The sequence below is a fragment of the Pleurodeles waltl genome, chromosome 3_1 (genome assembly GCF_031143425.1).
Source record: "Pleurodeles waltl isolate 20211129_DDA chromosome 3_1, aPleWal1.hap1.20221129, whole genome shotgun sequence".
In the NCBI taxonomy this organism is placed as follows: domain Eukaryota; kingdom Metazoa; phylum Chordata; class Amphibia; order Caudata; family Salamandridae; genus Pleurodeles; species Pleurodeles waltl.
Genome location: NC_090440.1, coordinates 829,574,731 through 829,595,084, shown reverse-complemented (window position 1 = coordinate 829,595,084; position 20,354 = coordinate 829,574,731). Strand labels below are relative to the sequence as shown.

General features: G+C 43.9%; 1 protein-coding gene across 2 annotated transcripts in view; it reads right to left on the bottom strand.

Annotated features, from left to right (window-relative positions):
- Window positions 1-20,354, bottom strand: part of NUCB2 (nucleobindin 2) — a 467,074-nt gene that overhangs the window by 358,777 nt on the left and 87,943 nt on the right. For both annotated transcript variants that reach the window (XM_069223731.1, XM_069223732.1), the window contains exon 5: window positions 14,064-14,167. In XM_069223731.1, coding sequence (XP_069079832.1) covers window positions 14,064-14,167 — 104 coding nt within the window. The remainder of the gene's footprint in view (window positions 1-14,063; window positions 14,168-20,354) is intronic.

Below are 20,354 nucleotides of genomic sequence, written 5' to 3'. Positions count from 1 at the left end.
AATATCCACCGGACTGCGCACTTGGTAGAAAACTCCCACCGGCACAATATCCCTTTTTGCCTGATCTCACCAGACTCTGAGAAGGCTTTCAAAAGGGTTAGTTGGACTTTCCTCAGAGTGGTCCTTCATAAGACTGGCTTAAGGCACAGGAATGATTAATAAAATTATGGCATCGCCGGTCTGTCCGTCCACCACAATCCAACTAACAAGCCTGATCCATCTTGCTAGGGGCATCAGTCGAGGGTGCCCACCGTGGCATATCTGCCCTTGCAGCTGAGCCCCTAGCTATTACCGTCTGAAAGACTACAGTAATTGCGGGCATTCGATCTAGCGATCATTCCCACAAAATAGGCTTATTCGCCAATGACCTACTGCTCACCTTCACTGAACCCGCTACCTCTCTTCCTAAGGTGTTCACTGCCTTGCAGACTTTGAACAGGTCTCAGGCTTTAAAATCAATCTGACTAAATCATGCGCCCTGATCCTCACCAAAGGTAAGCATGGCCTCCCTGGCTTTTCAAGCACTAGCTCCATTTCAGTGGGGGGAGGAGTTGGCTTGCCCCAATCTTCTAGAATGTTACTGGGGGATCAACTCAACTGTATATCCGAGTGGGTGGTCTGCAAGAGCGACAACCATTGCTTCCACATGGACCAAGCAGCAGCTTGCTGCCCCCTGTAGGATCTAGCCGGGTGCCCCAAACATGCCCTATCTCAGAATTTCTATATTGCCACCCCCACAAGGACAGTTCTTGAGATCTGGAATACAATGGTGCTCATCACCTTCCCTTCTCGCAACACATCAATCATGCGTAATCTGGACTTCACCCCAGCCCTTAGCCCCAATACATTCCCTGGCTAGGAGGCTTGAGAGTGCAGAACGCTATGTAATCTCTTCGTTGCTATCAAAACCTCTGAACAATACAAAGTCCCTGAATCAACGCGAAGACAATATTGCCAACTACGTCAGCAGGCGTTCCACCCCTCTAATGCGCAGGAGCTACATGGGCCTACACACCCTTTGAATGATTGGTTAAGGCATACGATGGCACCCTGGGCCTAATTTCTCATACCTATCAAGTACTCTGACATACTACACAGCCGCAACACCACAACAACAAAAAACAATGACAGACTAATAATACAGAGGACATATCCTGAAAACAGTGGGGAACGCTTTGGTGCAACATCCCTAAATCACACAAGAGAACATACAAGGTCATGACCCAAAGATATTACAAACATTCTTTGTTGGTGGTGCAAAAAAGAGCCAGGGGACTTTTGCCACTAATAGTGGTCCTGCTCTCTCATTACTACCTATTGGAAGGAGGTCCTTGGGCATATAAAAGGGGTCATTTGGTTCCAACTCCAGCTTTCCATACCACAGTTGTTCAACCCCTTGCACTAAATGCAATGAAACACACTGACTGGAAACTCATTAGCCATATACTAGATGCTGCAAAGCAACTTACTGTACTATATTGAATAAAGCCCTTAGCCCCACCCATTGCTCTATGGTTTATGCTTCTCTGGCATGTTATGGCAATGGAGCTCCAGACACAAACTGGCTCACACCAATGCTAAATTCACCATATCTGGCAACCATTGATTAATTACTTTACTTGCCCAGACTACATGTTTAAGGCCACCTTGGTTCAAAGCCCTACAACTTTTTGCATAATAACCCAGCTGGACTGCTCTATAAAGGGTATGATGCCCGGCTTAAGCATGCCCCCTGCCCCCTCTTATTACTTCCCCCAACACTAAATAGGCTCCAGCCTACGACAACCTAAGACCCACTGCTGATCCGGTAGCCACACTTTTGACCTTTACCATTTAGTTTGGTTCTCAAGTTATGTTTTTTTTAACCCATGACATGTGTGCCTGCTGGCATCGACCCCTACTTGGTTACTCTGCTCCACTACCATCTTTAGCATTCACTTGCCACTTAAATGAAGTTATTTGCAGCTCTAATACTGTTACGATGTATGTCAATGTGGTTGGATCTCAATGCTGGAGTACGTCTTGTTTTAGATTTTGAAAATCTCTAATAAACAGATTTCAAGCAAAAGAAAAAGTGGGAGCCAATGCCTACTTGTTACGGTTCCAAGTTCTTTGACCTAGCAAAGGAGAGCTTACCTGATGTGAGGGAACATCACCTGACATCTTGCAGGAGGAAGGTGTTCCTCTGATCTCAAGTGCCTATAAGCCAAGCTTCCGGGAGTGAGGGGGCAGGGAGAGGGGAAGAGAGGGAGGAGACAGAAAGGGGGGTGGGGGCAAAGAGGTAGACATAGAATGAGAGGGGGAGGGAAAAGAAGTTGGCTGCTAATCCAGCAGACTATCCAGGCAGTTAGAAGCGACTAAACCATCCGTGGTAAGTGGGTATGCCAAAACAGTAAAACTGAGGAGAGTGATATGCATGCCCTGAGGGATGAAGGCAGTCTCTCTGCAAGAATGGATCAAAAGGAGGGGGGGGGCTACTACAATAATCTGTGCCCAAGCGGATAGTTCCACTGCAAGAAAGAATTGTGCCCTATCAGACTTTGCCACTACATCAGAAAGCTGTGCCTCAGTGAACTGTCCCACTACATCGGGAAAAAGTACTTGAGGAATGCTGCACTGCTGCAACAAAGAGGACTGCGCTGCATCAGAGAATGCCTCTGAGGCAGACCGTGCCACTGTCACCTCTGAACCCAATATCTGATCTGAGCCTAGAAACATTTTCATTAACAGCTAGAGATCTGCATCACCATGGTGCCCCAAATCACCTAGAAGGATTCGGGTCAGTAGTCTACGCTGCTGGTGGTGGTTATGGCGGCTGCCTGAATGCAGGCAAAATCTCCAGGCGGCACAACTATCTATGGAAGAGGGAGCAAGAAACACGCATGCTGTAGGTCCCGGCCAGATACCTGATGATGACTGAAATAAATTTTACTGTGGTGACAACTAGACAGACTTTTTTGAAATAGCGGAGCGCACAAACTATTCAAAGGGTTCATGTGCACTTGAATCTCGAACCGAGAAGTAGAGCTACCTGCCTAGTTCCACAAAGGTGGGACAACCATGAGAGAGGAACAGGGGACCAGGACTCAAGGAGCAGTAGCTAAGACACCTGTAAAGTAAGTGTACCTGCAGCCTCTTCTGTGTAATATTAAGTTTTAAATGTGTATTAAAGAACTTAACTAAAGTAATTCACTGGGATAGAAAATCAGTTTCTGGGCTGCTGGGTAATTACTACGTTCTGAGCCTGAGTAGCCCTCATATCTCTGTGAGAAGCCTGTGACTGATTACAATTGCTACCAATGAGAACCAAGTGCTAACAGGACTGTGTTTGGCCCCCATTTGTAAAGCCATTGTGTAGGTCTGACCCCAGGACACCAGAGGCAAACAATACCAGCCCTACTTCTCCAGAGGCCCGTCCTCAGCGGAATTAAGTCTAACCATAATGCTCAGTGGATCTTGTCGCGTGGGCTCTCATTATCCTAAATGAACTACTGGATTTCTAGGCAGCAGGATCGTTCACGGTGTGGGGGACTGAGTCGGACCCACTTGGAATGACCTCTGTCGCCCTAAACCCGGTTTTGCTCCGGCTAACTAGCAGTGCCTCGTTTCTCCAAAAGGGAAGAGATGATTGGGCAGCCGAGCGCATGACATCTTTGGAACTTCTCAGGGAAGTCGTGGTCACTCAGATCCAAACCAACTCTCTCATTTACAATATGATCTCATATACAAATGACAAAGGCAGTATAAGTTTTATATAATGTTTTAATAAAACAACTGCATTTTAGATATTAAGGAGTGAGCCGCAATAACCAGAACCATACAACACAGTAGGATTGAAATAGTCACGAGGAGAGTGAAACATAAGAATAACGCTATCATGGTGTTTAACAATTTCTATTCTCTCTCAGCTAGTTCTATTTCGAGCACAGCATGTTAAGATTCTAACTTGCCTTTCTGAATCCCCGGGGAGACATCAGCCCTCATACCTGAGCAAAGGCCTGTGATCTGGTTCAGCATCTGCAACGTGGCAGTCAGCGTCTAGTTGTGGTTCCCTGGTCGGAATCTCCCTCTTGCGTGTATTGGGACAAGGAAGTGTTTTTATAACTAACATGTCAGCGTGATCACAAAATGTCCTTACGCAAGAATGCCAAAGACTAAACTCCTACCACGTCTATCGGCAATGTACCAGACTGTATCCTTGACTGAAGCACAGAGTGAACAGGAATGTGTTATGGAGAACTCCAGTGCTGAAGTAGGCTAAACAGTGTGATATAAAAAATAAAACAAGACCGTAGAACTGGCTATTTGAAAAATAACAGTACGAAGCCAAATAAAAGCATTTAGAGCAAAGTGCACAGATGCTCTAAGCTGCAAGCAAAGGAATAAAATACATCCAGGGCAAAATGCACAAAGGCCTAAAGCCTGAAGCTAATGCGCAAAGGATACGTAAAACTGACCACACTACAATCTCAGTACTGTGGATCTGTCTGTCACATTTCAGACCATTGATCATGCAAAACCGTTTAAAGACCTCTCTAGGATTCTTAAAATAGCGGTCTCTTCCATGAACTGTTTCAGAGCATTAGGTAGGAAAGGATTACTACAAGGGTAAAATGTAATGTGAAATTTACTAGCTATCGTGAAGGAAAGTTTCAGTTTTATTAAGGACACAGAGGCAAGGACTATGGTCAAACTTTCTTTCCATTTTATTAACCAGCAGCATTCAAAGTATAAACTACCTTTCCCACAACTTCCTGGGATAGAACTACAAAAAAAAAATCACTCAACTAAATATCTCCAGCAATGTCAATATATTCCTGCTGCATGTTTGTACTTCCTCTTTCTTGATGCGCTAGGGAAGCATCCTTTTACATTACTCACCTTTGTTGGAATCATTACTATTAGAAACGGGGTCTCTAGTTGGCAGTCAGTTTACACCCTGTTCAAATAGGGACTCTTTCTAGTCAGGGTAAGGGAGTCGCACACCTAACATAACCCCTGCTCACCCCAGTGGTAGCTTGGCAAAAGCAGCCAGGCTTGTCTCAGAGGCAATGTGTGCAGTATTTGTACGTACACATACAGTAACAGTGAAAACACCATAAAAGGACTCCACACCAGTATAGAAAAATATCCAATATTTATCTAAATCAAAAAAGACCAAAATTACAAAAATCCAACATACACAAGAAAAGGTATCACTTTTTAATGTTAAGAGTCTTAATCCATCAAAGTTAATGGTTATGTTGTTTTAGCACAAAGTACCTGGTAGGTGTCAAAAATAAAGCCGCAAGGGAGGTGATGCGTCAGAAAAGTAAGCGATGCGTCAATTCCTTACTCGCAAGTGAGGCCATGCGTTGATTCTTTCCCCCACTGGGCTGGCGATGCATCAATTCTTTTCCTGCAGGAGAACGATGCATCAATTTTCGGACATGCAGCCTCGGGTCCAGGCGGGGATGTCGAAGATATGAAGCACAGGCATGGTGCGTGGAAAATCCAGCCGCACAGCAAGGATGGATCTGCGCTGAAGCAGGCGCTGCATCGATTTTGCAGGTGCTGCATTGATTTTTATGCAGCAAACGCTCCGGTGAGTGGATTGTCACTCAGGTTACTAGCTTCAACTTCAAGGCCCCAGGGACTGGATTTGGCACCACTTGGCAAATCCGGGATTTCAGCAGAAGAGCCCAGACACTGGCAGATGAAGTCTTTGATGTCCCTGAGGCTTCACAACAGGAAACAAGCTCAGTTGAAACCCTTGAAGAACCTTGAAGAACCTTGGAAAGCAGGATGTAGAAAGCAAGGCCCAGTCCTTTCATTCCCTGGGCAGAAGCAGCAGGCTAGTACAGCAAACAGGCAGAGTGACATGTCCTCCTCAATCATCCAGTTCTGCTACTTGGCAGAATGTCGTCAGCTCAGAAGTGTTCTAAAGTTATGGGGTCAGCAGTCCAATACTTATTTCTGCCTTTAAATCAGGCAAACTTCAAAGGAAAGTCTTTGTAGTGCATAAGACTGTGCTTCTCCCTATTGTGGCCCCAGACACACTTTAGGAGGTTGGAGACCGCTTTGTGTAAAAGCGGGCACAGCCCTATTCAGATGCAAGTGTCATCCCTCCACTCTAGCCCAGGAAGACTCATCGGAATATGCGGGACACACCTCAGCTCCCTTTGTGAGACGGTCTAGAGTGAATTCACAAACAACCCAACTGTCAGTCTGACCTAGACATGTATTCCACAGCCAGGCAGAGGCATAGAATGGTTAAGCAAGAAACTGTCCACTTTCTAAAAGTGGCATTTTCAAACTTACAATTTAAAAAGCAATTACACCAAAAGATGTACCTTTAAATTGTGAGTTCAGAGACCCCAAACTCCATGACTATCTTCACTCAATGGGAAACTGCACTTGAGACATCTCCAGGCACTCCCCATGTTATCAATGGGGGAGATCGGCCTTGCAATAGTGAAAAAACAAGTTTAGTAGTATTTCACTATCAGGACATGTAAAACACACCAGTACATGTCCTACCTTTTAAATACACTGCACCCTGACCACGGGGCTGCCTTGGGCAATCCTTAGGGGTGACCTACATGTAAAAAAAGGGAAGGTTTGGGCCTGGCAAGTGTACCCACTTGCCAGGTCAAATTGGCAGTAGAAAACTGCATACACAGATACTGCAATGGCAGGTCTGAGATATGTGTACAGGGCTACTCATGTGGGTGGCACAATCAGTGCTGTAGGCCACTGGTAGTATTTGATTTATAGGCCTTGGGCACTCATAGTGCACTTTACTAGGGACTCACTAGTAAATCAAATATGCCAATCAAGGGAAAACCAATCACCAATCTAGTTTAGACAGAGAACACTTGCACTTTAGCACTGGTCAGCAGTGGTAAAGTGCCCAGATTCCTAAAGCCAGCACAAGATCAAAAACAGGAGGCCAGAAGCAAAAAGTACAGGTGAAACCATGCCAAGTGCTGACGGGTCTAAAAGTTACCTGAAAGTAAGATAGAAAAAGCAGCAAAAAAAAAAAATCATCAACTCTTCAAGGTAAAACAACGAACATCCCTAGGTATTCCAGTGTACAACCCAGGTAAAATCAAATACCACTGACCGCATATAGGAGACCGTAGCTATTTAAATTTGCAATCATAATATTAACTCTTAAGAGAAAAACCATACTTACTCTAGACATCATTTCTGATCAAAGTGTGTCCATGAGGGCTGGACAGTCTTATGATACACTGGGTGGGAATAATCCTTGCCTCCGTGTCCTTAATAGAATGTAAACTTTCCTTCACGATAGCAAGAAAATTTTACATTCTACATCAGGACCGGAGGCGAGAATTATGCTTGTTTAAAGCTTATTGACCACCAAGGACGTAATGCCCACTGCTGGTTTAAAATAAAATTGCTTAAACATAGTGCCTGATGATCAATCAGCCGCATTTATAATGTCCTCAAGTCTAGACCTCAGGGCAAAATCCCTTGAGGCCATAACCCCCCCCCCCCCCCCCCGACTGAAAGGCGCTCCGATTAAGGACACAATTGATGCCTGAATCCTGCATGACCCAATGGAACCAACGAGCGATGGTGTTAAAGGACACTGCTTTGAAAGGTTTCATTCATGAAATTAACAGTTGTCGTTCCCCTGGAGGATGGAACTTTTCTGTCATGTTCTCATACACCTTGAGGCATCAGACTACACACAACTTTGAGATCTTATCAAAAGATGAGTGAGAAATTACCATGGAGTCCATTTTTGTTCTTTGAGAAATATGGAAGGTGACCCCCGGGGAGAAAAGACACAATTCGAAACATCTAAGGCTCTCACATCCGAGACCCTGCGGCAGGAAGTCAGACATAACATTGCCAATTCCACCGATAATTCTTTACATGACAGGTACTCATCACTATGCCAAGACAGAAAAAGATTCAGAACAAATTTGACATCCCATCATTTGGAAAACTTGGGTTGAGGAGGAAAAGAAAGACAGACTCCTCACAAAAAAACTTGCAAACCAGAGGATATTCCTTCACCAGAGAATCTTGAATTTGGAGATGGCCTGCAGGAATGTATCGGACAAATTGACCGTATGATAGGCCACGCCCTATGAAGACAAAAAAAAAATTAGGATGGGGACAACAACACATCCCAATGGATCCTCCTTGTGTAGAACACACCAACGTGCCCACTTGATCCATGCTGATCTAAACTGTTGGGAGATTCTCGTGCTAAGCCCGGGACTCTCCATCTCTCCCTGTAACTCTCAAAGCCATTACAGTTAGACTGCCTAGGAGAATGAGGGGTGTCTCTGACCTGATGGATCCCGAAGGATGTCAGGATCGTGGGAAAGAGAGATTTTAGAATCACAAGAAAGTTCCAGAAGAAGTGGAAACCATACTTTAGATCTCCAAAACGGAACAATGAGCTCCACCTAAGCCCCCTGTCTTTGCAGTTGAGTCAAACATGTGATCATGGCAAAAGGAGGGAACACATATCCCACCTCCTTCGACCAATCCTGAAGGAAATTATCCGTTGCTTGAGGATCCAGCTTCCAGCTGAAGTATCAAGGAAGCTGCTTGTCCAGCTGGGAGGCGAAAAGATTCACTGTGAAAGGACTCCAACGGGAATTCAGAGAGGTGAAAATGCAAGTATCCAGTTGCTATAAACTGGTGTAGGGCCACTCCCTTCAACACTGGTCTGCTATTTGGTTGGAGGACCCAAGAATGTACTCCGCTGTGACAGATATATTGTTGGTCAGACAGTACAACCAAAACTCCTTTGCCAGATCAGCTAGGATTTTGGACCTGGGGCTGCCCAGGTGGTTTATGTAGCAAACCTCTGACACAGTGTCCATCTTCAGCAGAACACAAGTGTTTACCTTGTCCTTGGTCCAACAACGGATGGCAAACAAGCCCACCGTCATCTCTAGGCAACTGACATGTAGGAAATGTTTGTGGGATGACCATTTTCCTCCTGTAACAGAGTCGCCGCAGCATGCTCCCCAACCAGAGCCGCTGTGGTCGGCCTCGATAACCAGGTCTGGGTCAGAACTGAAAATGGCCTGTCTGTTCCTGGCCTCTATGTGGGATAACGACCAGGTCATTCAGCTCCTCCAAAAGGGAAACATGTTTGAATATTGGAGGCTCCTGCGGAGGAGGAAGGCCTTGAGTCTCTGGAGGACCTTGTAGTGTAAGGGGCTCATAAAAATTACTAGAATAGATGAGGCCAGGAGCCCTACTATCCTGGCCACCTGGCATAGCGAAACTGATGACCTTGAGACAGTGTTCCGCAATTCCCCAGGGATCTTGGCAATCTTAGGAGATGGCAGGCTGAGGGTCTTGTTCACCAAGTTGATGACAAAACCCAGAAAGATGAGTTGTCTAGAAGGATTCAGAAGGGATTTCCTGACACTGAAGAGGAAACCCAAGCTTTTCAGGATGGAAATTGCATATTGTAGATGATTCTTCAGCCGGAGAGGGCATTGATTTATGAGGAATAAGTCGTCGATATAAGTAATTAGACGACATCGTCGTGCTCGGAAGTGTTCCGCTGCTGATTTTAGGACTGTGGATGAAACACCAAGGGCCAGAGAATAAAAAGAGAGGACCTTTTTAATTTGTAGACCAAATCGTTCCATTGAAATTGTAGGAAATGGCGATGAGGTGGAAAAAAGGAAATCGTCAGGTCAGCATCCTGCAGATCGAGACGTACCATCCAATCGTCCGGACGGAGCAAGTTGCGAAGCAAATTGATTCCTTCCATCTTGAAATGGCAGTAAACCAACCAGCCATTTTTTTAAATCCCTCAAATTGCTGCCTGGCAGTAGTCCACCATCTCTTTTGTCTACTATAAAGAGGTTGCCAAGAAAACCTTGTGGATGTAAAAGGAGAGGACTATCACCTCCCTGGTTAGTAGGTCGCGCACCTCCTGGTCCACTGAGGTCTTGAGGACTGGACCGGGAATCCGTAGAACTCGAGCTGAAAATCCCAGATGGTTTGAAGCACTCATATGTCTGAGGTGAGCGCCTGCCAATTGTGGAAGAACAGTACCAACCCCCCTTCCCTTATGGAACAGAGGGATCAAAGAGAACACTTACTGGCTTGGATTCTTTGAATCTGGCTTCTAGGAGCCCTCCGAGAGCCTCGTCACCTGTGGCCTCTTCTGGTGGAGAAGGATTCGCCTGCACAGGCAAGGTCCTCTATTGGGCCTTGCATAGAGGCGGCTGGTCGAGTGCCCTCTACCACAACTGGCATTATGATAAGGCATTGGTGAAAGACCTGTTTGATAGAATATTGGGCCTTATCAAGTGATGCGAGTGTGGCGACAAATTGACAGTTCCTTTATAAAGTGGTTGCAATAAAGGCCCCCTTGTGCCACGGACCCTGTCTCAGTGGAAGCAAGGTCCCCAAGTTTGAGAGACCTTGGCCTGTTCGGAAAGTTCCAGGATTTTTGTGAGAGGCGCCGCTATGTCCAATAGTTTGTCCTGGCAGGACCACCAGGACCTATTGGTGCCTTTTTTGGGGTCTCTCACCAACTTTTGGAGGAAAGTGGCCATCTTGGGATCTCTCTCTGCGGTGGAGGCAACATTCCCCGGTAAGGAGGGACGGGGACATTCCGCCCACAGCTTGGCACGGACGTCCTTGTCCACTGATTTCCTGAGGCAATGGGCATCCTATGCGCTCACTTTCTCATAGGGGAACCACTCTGCGGAGCGGGATTAAACCAGTTGCTCAAGGTCCAGCATATCAGAGGTCTCCTGAATTTCGTGGGGAAGCTCCACTGACCCGGCAGCAGAATGCCAGGGCCTAGATGGGCCTGCTTCGTCAGTCGAGTCATCTGTGGAGTTCTCATTGTCTGTGTTTGCTGAGTGCAGGACTGAACGACCTTCTGTTGGGGTGCCAAAAGCATCTAGGGAGTCTGCAAATGTGGGGTGAGTAGCCCTTTCTAGGAAGGCCTGCTGAACTCCATCAAATCCGTGAGGTCCTCCCCGTCCCCATGCAGAGCTTCTGAGGACGTTGCACCCGTTGGCCTGTAGGGGTACCCCTGGAGTGGGAGGCAGGCAAATTAAGCAGAACTGGGCATGCATAAGCCACTTGTAGGAGACTTCTCTCCAAGGGTTCAATCGCTTGCTGGATGGAAGTATCCACCAACTCGCAGAATTCGTCATCAATATGAAGGACCAAAATGGCCCTGCTTCAGCATGGTTCCTGCATACTGATAGGTATCCTTCCTCAACTAAATGGAATATATATATATATACACACACATACATACACACACACAATTATTATTTTTTTGCTTTCTTTTTATTATATTTATTTAATTTATATGCTACTGCCTGTGGAAGAGGCCCAATAGGATAATGCCTGAGGGAGAGGACGACCCAATGCATAAAATGGACGACAAGCACCCAAACATCACATGGATTGGGATATAGCCCCACTTACATAAGTGCAAAGCACCATAGAAACGTCTGGACGTAGCCAGGAATCAATATGGTGACAAGCCAATAATTTAAGAGCCGACTGAGGGTTAATATAGTAGGTTTCGAATACTGAGTCAGCTCCGCGTTGATTCACTTCGTTAACCTTTGGCTTTACCCACAGAAATGTCCTGGGGTAATCCTCTGGGGCCAGCCTCCCACGCGCTACTGAGGGCATGGGCAAGCACTTGGGTCCGGCCCGCAACGGTGAGAGAAACGGGTGTGTTTGCTTAAGTAAGGGGGTTAAAAAAAAATAGTTAAAAATCAATAAATGCCTGCAGGAGTCTTTGGAGATTTTACTGTCGCGGACGTCCACTGCTGTAATAAATGTTATGGAACCCCACGAGGCTTCACGGCTTCCAGTACAACGGGGCTGTGAGGCAAACCAGGACGAGAGTCTCCGTTCGAATGAGCTGTCTGTCCCGAGAATGGGAGGCTGTGCATTACGCACGTGTCACTCGGTGGATTACCCTCTAGGGGCCGCCGAGCCTCACTGCAGTCCCCACTAGCTTCCAGCAAAACAAAATGAAGCTGCGCGGTGGGTGTGTCAGAGTACGGTTGCTGCCAGTAGAGAAAACCACAAAATAACAATAAAGGAGCCACAAAGCATAGGGATGTAAAAACACTTATCTTCACTCGAAACAGGAAAGAAAGAGGACATACAGACATGCAAGCAGGAATATATGGACACTGCTGGAGATATTTCATTGGCTGTTGATTTTTTTGTCGTTTTTTTCCCCAGGGAGTTACAGGAAAGGTAGCATATACTTTGAATGCTACAGGTTAATAAAATAAAAAGTTTGAGCATAATCCTCGCCTCCAAACCGGACTTGGAATTACCAGGTACCAACAGGATTAACAACTATTTGAGGGCCATCCTTCTGGTTCTGACTTACGTTCCATTTTTGTGTTAGGCATTTGAAAACTCATAAAGGAAAAAAAAAAAACAGGCTTCAATGTTAAAATGTTTACAAGAGGGGTCATGATTACGGAGGGACATGGCAATCTCACTGCCAGCAGACGATGGTCTCAGTATTGGATGTATGAACACACAAAAATCACCAACAATGATCTAAATTTCACGAAGTGACAGGTAAGTTAATAGGAACTATTTTAATTAACCAAAGGATGCGTACTGCTTTGTGTCAAAGAAAAATACATCAAACAAAACACATCTTTTCCAGACTTTTTTCTATTCAGTCTGAAAAAATGAATTTATGACCGCACTGGAGGTAAAAAACAAGTTCTCATTATGGCCACCTGTGGGTGACTATGTAAACACCTTGGTTATCCATAAACAGGTAAAAAGGCAGTATTTTTAATGTCACTGTGCCATCTGGAAACCAATGTCCAAGAGAGGCTATAAAAGATTACAGTCCTTGTTAAAAGTCTTCTGAGATTTCGTATTGGGGCAGGGCAGATAACTGGTTTTATCATAAGATACGAGGGATGTCTCTGTACATTCAACTAAAAAAATGTTTTATGGGATCGGAGGGTTCAAGACTGGGGGAAACGAGAAATATTCTGAAAGCCTCACACATACACATGAACGTACAGACACACGAGTCTGCAAACAAACACATAATAGCCAACACACACATTAAGCCTGACCCCCCTCAAGACATGTCAAAGTAAAACCTTGTCCTCGGCTGGAGAGGTGACACACAACACATCAGAATCTTGAATACAGGAGAAATATACTCAATTTACATAATCCACTTAAGCAGCATGAAAGCACAGAACCAAGAAAGGACAACTAGATAAAAACAATCATCAAAAATATGGTCCAAAATGATCCCAGCACTAACTCAATATTCAACTATTAGCTGTCTGTTGAACTCATAAAAATAAGACAGCATAAAGAAATGAATGGGAGCGGACTGGAATACAAGCATTTCATAGCTACAGATAGTATGGGCACGTATTTGTCTTCTTAAACTCACATCACAGCTGTTAACAACAGTGGTCCCAATGCAATTAACTCAGCCATCGTTCTATACAGCCCCACATGTAAACCAGGCCTAGGCGGAACAAGCAGTTTTACTCAGTGGAATTCTGGGGAGCTAACACAAAAACTCTGCAAGACTTTGTGGAGATCCGCAAGCGGGCAGAATCCGGCATGTTGCACTACTCAAACTGATTTTTACTGCCCGAAGCTTCTTTCTGCTGCTCGAGTCGATTTTCTACTCGAGTGGCAGCTTTCTCAATGCGAACGGTCACAACCAGCCCTGTGCGTCCGTGCTGAGAAATCTTGCCGGGGAGCATTCTAGCGCTCAAAATCACACTGGAGGACACAAATTTGCACTGTTTAACCTAATGTTTGAGAGGAGCACGCGAGAAAAAAAATTCTGCCACGGAGTGGTTAGCGAAGTTTTGCCAGATCTCCGCTCTTTAAGAGGCACACAGAGTGGGCAAAACTCTGCGAACTCCACCAGCGGAGCAGAATTGTTCCCCCCCACCCCTAGTATAAACATGGAGCTGTACTAGAAATCCATACACATCACAGCAACATACAGGAGCAACACACATCAAAAAGTACAAACTTGTAATGACATTTAAATTTAAAAGACATCTACCACTCACGGCTTTTATTAACATATCTAAATCTTTTGCCTCAAACGTGTCTGGATTGTTGTGGTTGAGATGTTCAAACTGTTTAAGAAGAGTCATATGGTTGATGCCACTGTCTGAAAGAACAAAATAAAAAGGTTTTGTTACTAAATCGGATTAGCTTTTCATTAAATAAATAATAAAGGACTGATGGTATGTGTAGTTTCTGAGAGCTAACTTGCAAATTTGATGAAATTAATTTGTCAATTAGGAGAAATTAATCTTCTGAAAAATGTAACGCACCATGAAGTGAAAACATGTTGGGAATATCTAGAACTCTAGGTTAAAGTGGATTATCTTTATTTAGAGGATGCAACACTTATACATAAGGTATCCTACATCACTGTACTGTGCTTGCAATATGGATCTTTCTGATTTTATTTCTTTATATTGTGAAAGCTTGTATTATAAACAATCAGTAATATTGGTTGTTGGCTACCTACCAAAACAGCAAGTGCCAGGAAATCAAGGAAGAGAAAAAGGCAACATTTTTTTCAAGAAAATATAAACTACTGACTTGCCTTTCACTATTAACATCTTATAATAAATGACAACCTAAAACATGATACTTTAAAATAGAGTTTTATAATCATAGGCCTATTGGTGTAAACATTTAGGGGTCTAAAGAAACCAAAAGCTGCAATATTATACACAAATCAGTAAAGGACTAGTCTAGCAACTATTAACGCAGAAATCTGACAAGAAATTCAGAATCCACCTACTTAAAAGGCAACATACAAACAAAACCCACTGGGATTGGTATCCATTTCATACCCTTTAAGATCGTATTCAGAATCTTTATAGTAAAAACACTAAATGAGGACGCTTGAAAATGACAGAACTATTTTTTCCATCATCTGAATTTCATATTTTTATTTTATTTTTCCAGTCAGTCCATCTTTTTATTTGGGAACAAACTTCCTAGACTCCCACTCACATTTCACCCCCGGTAATTTCACTCCCCTCTTAACACATCATTTGTTCATCAATATTTTTTCAGATCTAAATTTAAGATGTGACCAGAGTTCTCACCCCAACTTGTTTCAGCAATTCTTACCAACATTGCTCTCTTTTGTGCTTAGTTTACCTTGCCTGGCTGTTCCACATACTATAAGGAAATTCAAGTGTTAAGATCCATTGCAGCTCTAATTTTCCTCAATTAGTGATAGTAAATAAGACATATTCACTGATAAATACATCAAATCCCCATATCACACATCTTAAAGAAACAGAACAACCAAAAAAGACAGACAAAACAATGGCAACAATAATCACAAAATAGAAAAAAAAAAAAAAAAAAAAAAAAAAACACTGAATAGGTGTAATTTATTATTACATCAACACCATTATATATACATATTTCTACAATCGGAATGTTGTCATCTGTTGGAAGTGTGGGCTGGAGTGTGCAAAACAAAAATGTGTCTGGTGTGTTCATGTGAGTGTGGGTGTGGTAGGTTTGTAAATATACAATTTAGTGGGAGTTGCTGAAGATACTGGATTAGGCATCATATAGGAGTAAACTACCTCTTTGCATTGATTTCAAGGAATCATTCGCTGTGTGAGGAGGCATGTATACACAATCTTCATTAGACAAGTAGGTCATTGCAATGGGGTGAGGCTGCTATACTGTTACTTGAGGGGTTGAATGGGACAGGAGGAGAGTGACGTGTGCCAGCTTTGCTGCTTCTCTATGTTCAGAAAATAAGATCTGAGTGGGTCTTGAATTCTGTTAGGAAAGCAGTGTTGGGGGGGGGGGGATTCCAATTTGGGTGGATAAGGGAGTAGGGGTGCCTCTTGGGGGGTCAGAACTCACTCCAGTAGACACCAGCAGTGGGACTCGGCAGGTCCAGGTGGTGCTTGTCAGCTCTCCGGGACCTTTAATGTTGCTGAAGCCCAAGCAGGAGGTACGCCAAGTGACCCTTGGAGTCACGTCTAAGGATCCAAAGTGAAATTCAAGCAGGTCCAGTCTCACGTCTTCAGAAAGCAGGACAGTCCTTCTGAATCTTATACAGGTCCACAAGCGTTCTGATGAGAGGTTCTGATGGTGCCATTCTTATACCCAGTGTGTGGGTGGCAATCCATGAACTGACTTCTAAACTGCTTCTCGTCAGTTCTTCACCAGGGTTTTGCTCCAATCTGTCTAGGAGGCCACAAGAAAGGGCAGGGCTGGTATCATGTTCCTTGGTGTGCGCTGCAGGCAGGGCCCCTTGAAGTGTAATCAGGGTAGGACACAACTCCTCCACAGCCATCCTGTCAGGAAGAAACTTCCTCTACACCAAAGTCTCTTTTGTCCCCATGTCTCTAAGGAATACATAACCCGCAACAGGAGAGCCATTCACAGTCAAGTGATCTCTAATATTGGAATTGGGGTTAGGTAGAAAAACGTCAACTTACTAAAAGTAGCTTTCCAGAATAGTAGCTTACAATCCAACTTTACCATTAAAAATTTATTTGAAATTACAATTAAAAATGAATGGAAGAAGCATTGCTCTATTTTTTTCCCAAAATGAAGTTCTCAATTAATAAGTGTAATAAGGGAACGCAATGTTAGTTTCTGGGAGAGATAGCCTTGCTACAGCGAAAAAGGACTTTCACTACTAGGACATGTAAAACTTCATTACACATGTCCTACTTATTAAGTACCATGCACCCTGTCCTATAGGCCTTTAGGGCCTACCTTAGGGGTGACTTAAGTACTGGAAAGGTAGGTTTAGGCCTGGCAACAGTTTTTGTTTCTAAAATGGCAGTTTAAGGTTGTTCTCAAGGCTGCCACTGCAGCCTGTAGTTCATTTTTGCAGTGCTACTTCAGGAGGTCGAAGAATAAGTGTTATACCCCTGAGTAGCATTTCATTTACAGGCCCTGGGTATATGTAGTACCACATACCAGGGACTTCCAAGTAAATTAAATGTGCCAATCAGGTGTAGGACGGTTTTCCCATGTTTAGAAGGGAGAGCACAAGCAATTTATCACTGGGTGCCAGACGTTAACTGCAGAGAGTTGTAAAGCCCCCCCCCCCCCCCCCCCCAAAAAAAAAAACAGGTTCAGTAAAGGAAGGCAAAAACCTGGGATGACCCCGCAGAAACGGCATGGTCCAACAGACACTTTTAGAAAATAGATGTGCACGAGGAGGAGGGAACAAGAAAATGGCCTTTGGGCTTGCCATTAGCTCTGAACACTTGAAATGTTATATTTCCGTGGCATATTAGGTGGCAATTTTCTTTTATTTAGAAAGGAGCAATGTTTGTGTTTCATGCAGGACTTCAAGATTAGTTTTGCTTCATGCTGAGGGTCACTGAATAGGGTTAGACCTAGTTTTGTGCCATCAGGACACTAGTATTCTAGAAACCATTATTAGGCATCTCATTCTAATGGGTTGAAAGGAAACAAACAGGTTGTCCTGATGACGTTGAGCTACGTGGCAATTATAAGACCAAAACAGTCACAGAGAAAGGTGATATACAGGAGAGTTTAGCACTCCGACAGACACAGCCTGTGGTGATACCTCAGAAGAAAATAATGTTCTTGAGTGCTGGGTGAAGTAATAATCCATTGGACCACAGAGTGAAAGAGGGGTTATGAACAGAACCTATTGTTGGGAATGTTTTTCACTACGAGCATGTAAATTAAAATAGGCCTGTAGAGGTTTAGGCGAAAGTATTGTTCCCTTTTTTTGTTTTTAAACCTATAAGGTGCCACAAAAAAAGCACTGGAAACCAGCTAGTTGCAGATTTGGAAAACACTGCACCTCTGTTATCACCAGTGCTGCCAAACACTATTGTAGAGAGTGTTTGTGACCTATCCTGTCAAAAGTTCATTACAGCACTTCATAGATGGAGCTTGTCTGCATTACAAAATAGAACTGCCCAATTCAATGATTTAGCAAATGATATTTGCCCCTTCAAGCACTACTTATAGCAACGTTTGCTCTTTTCTCTATCAACCCTCTGAAATACAAGTAGCTATTTTCCTAATTATGTGTCGCTCTAATCTGTTCCATGAGTGAACAATCTTTCATCTTTCACTGTGCTCAAGAAGAGGTGCAGGACATTGTCTCTCACAACCTATGTACACTTTCATTTCACCGAGCTGCAGCTGCATACTTTTCCAGTAGCAATATTGACTGACACTTCAATACTTCTAGCATGGGTCTGAACTTATTTTTTATAGCCATTAGGAAAGTGAAAATGCATTCTGCCCTAGTAAGGAGCAATTTCTTTTTTGTTTCAGTTATCAGTTTTCTTATTAAGCAAGACAAATTTACACAGCTATCCCAATATTTACCCGACATGTATCGACTGGATATCAACAACCTTGTTCTGTTTTAACTGCACTACTTCAATGGAAGTAACAATACGGACTTTTTACTGTCTATTTTTCCAGTTCAATGTAAATACGCAGCCACGTTATAGAGAGTTTGAGCCAAATAAAACAATACTGGCAAATGTAAATGTTTGGGAAACATTTTAACATTACACACCTGACCCTCATGTTAGCTAGTCTGGTGGCGAAACCTGCTACACTTTTAAATAGTTAATAACCACTCTTTTACTCTACTCATAACACGCTCAGGATCTCATGATTCAAAATGACCACCTGCAGAGAACAGACCAGCTGTAGGGCACACGGAAGAGATTAGTGCCGTATTCTGAAATGGTAATATCTGTAGACGATGGTTTTAGCTGAGCAGGGGTTAAAATAACTTTGTGAATAAGAATAGTATAGCTCAAAAATGTGTGGAAAAAGATGGTTTTGTCAGCATCATGAATGAATGAACAGAAGCATTTATAAAATGACAATGCTACCTGAAGTGATCCTGATGCAAGATACAGTCAGGATCAAACAAAGTATGGTGTAAATAAATTCGTTGAAAGCTGAAGCAAGGAAAATAGAAGTCTCTGATATGACGATCAGAGCATGCAAGAAGATACATGGGGCACACAACAGAAAAAGAGTTCCCTGCAAATGTGTACAGTGATGTGCCATACACAAATTCTTCCAACTGTCAACAGGGTGACGATATAAAAGATGGCTAACAATAGCGGTGCATGGGTTAAGGGCTACCAAGAGGTGAGATGCAGCGTTTTACACAACTTGCAACCTAATTACTCAAAAGGGGTAGGAGAGGTGAATGGTGCCACTGTAAAACCCCCAGGTATGAATGGTAAGTGCGGGGAGACTCGGTGAGCATCTTGTGCCTTCTATTCATAGAGAGTTTGGCAAAGGCAATTTAAGAAATTGGGCAAGATGTGATGGGGACAGAGAGAATTTTGCAAGTGTTTCTATATGATGCACACCAGATAGAACTCTTGTATTTGTAATCACAGTTTAAGTGTAGGAAGGTGACGACAGAACTGTAAGGATGAGATTTAAAAAAAATGTTTTTTAAATAGTTTAAGTAGGTAGCATATAGAGAGGTGATCTCCAGAACACAGTAAGAGTTTCACTGGCAAAAAGTCAACAACGAAGGGCTGAATTTAGAGCAAACAGGACAGAGTGCTCAATCCCCCAAACCCTTGGTCAGCGCTCACTTCATTTAAAGACGGAAAACACTCAGCTTTCAGTCGATGGCGCCACTACTGTCTCAGTCAACTGAAAGCTTCCTGTCACAGCCAAACAGAGTAGGAGCTGGCAGAGGAAGGGCATTACACTGCCTACCATTTTTAGGGTAAATGGTGTAATTTCCTTCTGCCATGTCCTTCACCGCCCGATACATAAATATACAACAATGACATCCCCACACTCCAGGATACTGTTTAGTGGACAGCCAACAAAACCAACAGCAGTTGTTCAAATATTTTCCACTGTGAAAGGAGCTGCTGTGGTAACAGTCGAGTTGAACGCTGGGCTGGTGATCATCTCTAAATCTGGTGGATGGTAGTCTGTCAGTGTAGTGGAGGTAATGTCCTCCACCACCATGGGTGACTTTACTCTGTCCGCCAAAGTCTAAAGCAGGCCCCATGTCCAACTTCCTCAACAAAACAGTAATTGGCACGGAGTATACGGAGAACTCATGTGACAGCTGTAAGGAAATGCCTCCTTGACATGGTTACCCCCTGACTTTTTGCCTTTGCTGATGCCAAGTTATGATTTGAAAGTGTGCTGAGGCCTGCTAACCAGGCCCCAGTACCAGTGTTCTTTCCCTAACATGTACCTTTGTCTCCACAATTGGCACACCCTGGCATCCAGGTAAGTCCCTTGTAACTGGTACCAAGGGCCCTGATGCCAGGGAAGGTCTCGAAGGGCTGCAGCATGTCTTATGC